This window comes from Myotis davidii, unplaced genomic scaffold (assembly GCF_000327345.1).
Source record: "Myotis davidii unplaced genomic scaffold, ASM32734v1 scaffold425, whole genome shotgun sequence".
NCBI lineage: Eukaryota > Metazoa > Chordata > Mammalia > Chiroptera > Vespertilionidae > Myotis > Myotis davidii.
Window position 1 is genome coordinate 4977327 of NW_006296413.1, and position 3531 is coordinate 4980857.

The window sequence follows — 3531 nt, forward strand, 5'->3', positions numbered from 1 at the left end:
CCCCCGCCTTGGAGGTCCGGTCCCAGGCCCCCAAAAAAGGCCTGGCCGGGCGGGGCTGGCCGCGCGCTCTCGGCTGTCGGACTTGGGGCCCCCGCCCCTTTCCGTCGCAGACTCCCAGGTGCTCCCTCATCCGCGGTCTCTTCCAAGTCCGCGCAGACTGTAGGTCCCCTTGGGGGTCCCCCGAGATGAGCGGAGCCGGGAGCTCCGTCGTGTTCATTCGGGCTCCCCTCGCCTTTGCTCAGGGACGGCACCCCACGTTCTCCCTGGGAAAGCGGCCGGCCGGCGCCTTGGGGCCCGCCCCTACCTTCCCCGCCGCGGGCAGTTTTAAAGGGCTGGGCTCGCCCACAAAGGCTGACATCCCCTCCTGTCCGCGTAGCTCCCGTCTTTTCAGAAAAATTGGCCACAGTTTGCCAGCTGTAGTGGCATCAGCCGGTCCTCCCCGTTCGCTCCCAGAGGAGACCGCTGCTTCCTTCCCTGCTGCAAGGTCAACGCCTTAAGACCCGTGGAGGCTGTCAGGCCCAGGAGCTGGCCCCAACCTCGGAGACCCCCCCCCTCAACTCTCCCCGTCCCCTTTTGTTTTTAAAAAATCTCGGCTCCTCCCCCTTTTTTCGGCTCTTAAAGGGCCAGTCCACCGTAGACTATCAGAGATCCAGCGCTGGAAGGATGCTTAAGAGACGGGCGAGCTATCCAGTGCCTTTGCAGACAAAGAGCTTAGGCCCAGAGAGCGACATGACTTATGAAAGGCCGCAGAGCAGGTTACCAGTGAAGGCGGGACTCGAACCCAGGCCTTTAACTCTGAAGCCCGTATTTTTTCTTTGGAGCGATTTAAACAAAATACAGTGGCGACGGGAGCCCCCTCTGGTCCTGTCTTTTGTTTCCCCTACCCTGTACCCTGAGATTCCCCACTTGGGTAATAATCACACCTGTCTATTCGGCTTAAATAAAAATTGGGTCCAAACTGTAGTTAGGGTGGGGGCCTGGTCTGGATCTCCGTCTGTTTGGCAAAAGGGAACGTTGCTGGGTTATTGGGCTCATTCCTGGCGGCTCGGGTGCCCGCCCTCTGATTGCTGGGCAGTGGCCAGCTCCCTGCCAGAGCGAAAAACAAATCTACAGACAGACTTGCTGGGCTCCCAGGGGCGGGGGCCACTCTGGTGGCCCTCCTGCTGACCGAACCCCTTTTAAAGTCTCCAGGGAAGTCAGGGTCCCAAACATGCCTTGTCCTGGAGGTGCTGACAGCATTGTCATGGGGATCCCCTCTGTGGCTGCCTATATGTGGGGACCTGACAGTGCTCAGTCCCCCTGAAACGGGGCTCTCAGGAGGCTGTCCTGGAAAGAGGAAGAAGGTCTTTGGGTGGGGCCCTCCTGGCCGGGGCCTCACGCGGGTGGGTCCTGCGTGCAGCCCTGGATACAGACAGATGCCCCCTTTGTTCTCGCCCCGCTGCCCGCTCCGCTCCGGCTGTAACCGCCCAGCATGCTGCTCTCCTGGCCTTACCCCTACGGCTCTTGTCCAAAAAGGGTGCCTTACAGCGCCCGCTGCTTCCTCGGTCTTCACCTTATTTTTTAAAAAGTCAGAGCTAGTCCCTCGCAGTGCCCGGCATCCTTTTGTTCTTGATCCTCTCTTAAAGGGCCCTCACCCTCTCTAAAGGGCCACTGTTTTGACTCCCCGCTCTCCCACAGCCCTGTTATTGCTGTTGTCATCGGTTTCCTGCCCCTGAGCGAGCCCTCGCTCCTTTTCTTGGGCTACAAAACACCAAAGCCCTGGGTTCTTTCCTTGGAAATCGGAGATTGAAAAACTGTCTCCCTTTCCCCCTCTTCAGGGCAAGATCTTCATCTGGAAGGGGGTGCCTTGGGGTCCTGGGGGAGTGCCCCCCTACCCTCCTCCAGGTCCAGGGGACCACCATCTTCAGGCAGGAAATACTCAGACCACTGTGAGGCCCGGGCCTCCAGGCCTGGAAAGAGCCGCATCCCAGGCCGTGACCACAGGCGATACTACCATGACCACTGGCGGCTGGAGTACCTGATGGACTTCAACCCTGCCCGGCATGGCATGGTGTGCATGGTGTGCGGCAGCTCCCTGGCCACGCTCAAGCTCAGCACCATCAAGCGGCACATCCGCCAAAAGCACCCCTACTCCCTGCATTGGAGTCCCCGGGAGAAGGAAGTGATCAGCAACAGCTGGGATGCCCACTTGGGGCTGGGGGCCTGTGGAGAGGCTGAGGGCCTGGGGGTCCCGGGGCCTGAGGAGGAGGAGGAGGAGGAAGAGGAAGAGGAAGAAGAGGGGGCTAACCTCCAAGCTTGCCCATCCAAGGGCCCAGGTAATGTAGGACATGGAGAGGCAGGGGCCTGGGTGGGGTCTGCTCACTGCCCTTTGCACAGTAGTGGGGGAGAGAGGGCGGGGCCAGGGAGTCTCCAGCATCCCAGACAGCTCTGACTTTCGGTGGCTTTGGAAGGATCAAGGAGAGTGGAGGCTGGAGGGTAGGCAGGGGAAGGGCTGGGAACGGAGGGTGCTAGAAAGGTATGGCTGCACAGCGAAGTCCAGAGAAGGTGCTAGAATCTGGGTCTGGGGGCAGAGTGGTGGGTCTCAGGGTTTGTGTGCAGGAGGATTAGAAGAGAGGGGACTGAAGACAGGAGGGGAGAACAAGAGGACAACAGCTAGGCCAGGGGCTCAGAGTCAGTGAGCAGAGGCTGGTGGAGGACCTGGCTGTGGTGGGGGGCTCCCCAGAGGGCAGCATCTCAGTTCCTTCCCTCCCTCCAACCCTTTCAGGCAAAGCCCCAGCTGGTGGGGCCGGCAGGCGCCAGCGACGAGGGGGCCCAGTGGCACCCCGGGCTCGGCGCCAGCGCCACTCGGCCTCCCGGAGGGCCAGGGGCAGCAGGGGGCTGGGGGCGCGGCGCCTGGAACGGAGGCTGAAGGAGTCCCTGCAGAACTGGTTCCGGGCAGAGTGTCTCATGGACTATGACCCTCGGGGGAACCGGCTGGTGTGCATGGCATGTGGCCGGGCACTGCCCAGCCTGCATCTGGATGACATCCGTGCCCACGTGCTGGAGGTGCACCCCAGCTCCCTGGGGCTCAGCGGCCCCCAGCGCAGTGCCCTGCTGCAGGCCTGGGGTGGCCAACCCGAGACACTGTCTGAGCTCACTCAGCCCCCACCAGGTGCGAGGACCGTCCCAGGGCCCAGGTGGCCCTGCAGTGGGGTCTGTTCCTCTCCTCCTCTCCCTCCCCCCCCACACACACTGGCTCGGCCCTCTAACTTGGGCCTGGGGTGAGGAACAGGGCCCCCCCTTGTGCGTGGGTAAGGGCAACCTCGCCCGCAGGCTGAGCCCCTCTCCCTCACCCCTTCCCCAACAGACGATGACCTCGTCCCCCAGGACCTGACCAGAAAAAGCCAGGACTCGGCCCCCGCTGCTGGAGCCCCCTCCTCTCAGGATCTCAGTCCCCCAGACGTAAAGGAAGAGGCTGGCGGGGTCCCTGCGAGGCCCGGGCCCGCAGACAAGAAGGAGGAGCTGGAGGAGGGCGAGAGGGTGGGGGTCCCC

At 62.5% G+C, this 3531-nt stretch overlaps 1 protein-coding gene across 1 annotated transcript in view; it reads left to right on the plus strand.

Annotated features, from left to right (window-relative positions):
* Positions 1–1807: 1807 nt before the first annotated feature.
* Positions 1808–3531, plus strand: part of LOC102756504 (chromosome unknown open reading frame, human C11orf95) — a gene marked incomplete at its 5' end in the record, with an annotated part of 5815 nt that continues 4091 nt past the window's right edge. The window contains 3 exons of the mRNA XM_006771735.1: positions 1808–2315; positions 2765–3151; positions 3347–3525. Of these exons, the coding sequence (XP_006771798.1) occupies positions 1808–2315; positions 2765–3151; positions 3347–3525 (1074 nt within the window). The remainder of the gene's footprint in view (positions 2316–2764; positions 3152–3346; positions 3526–3531) is intronic.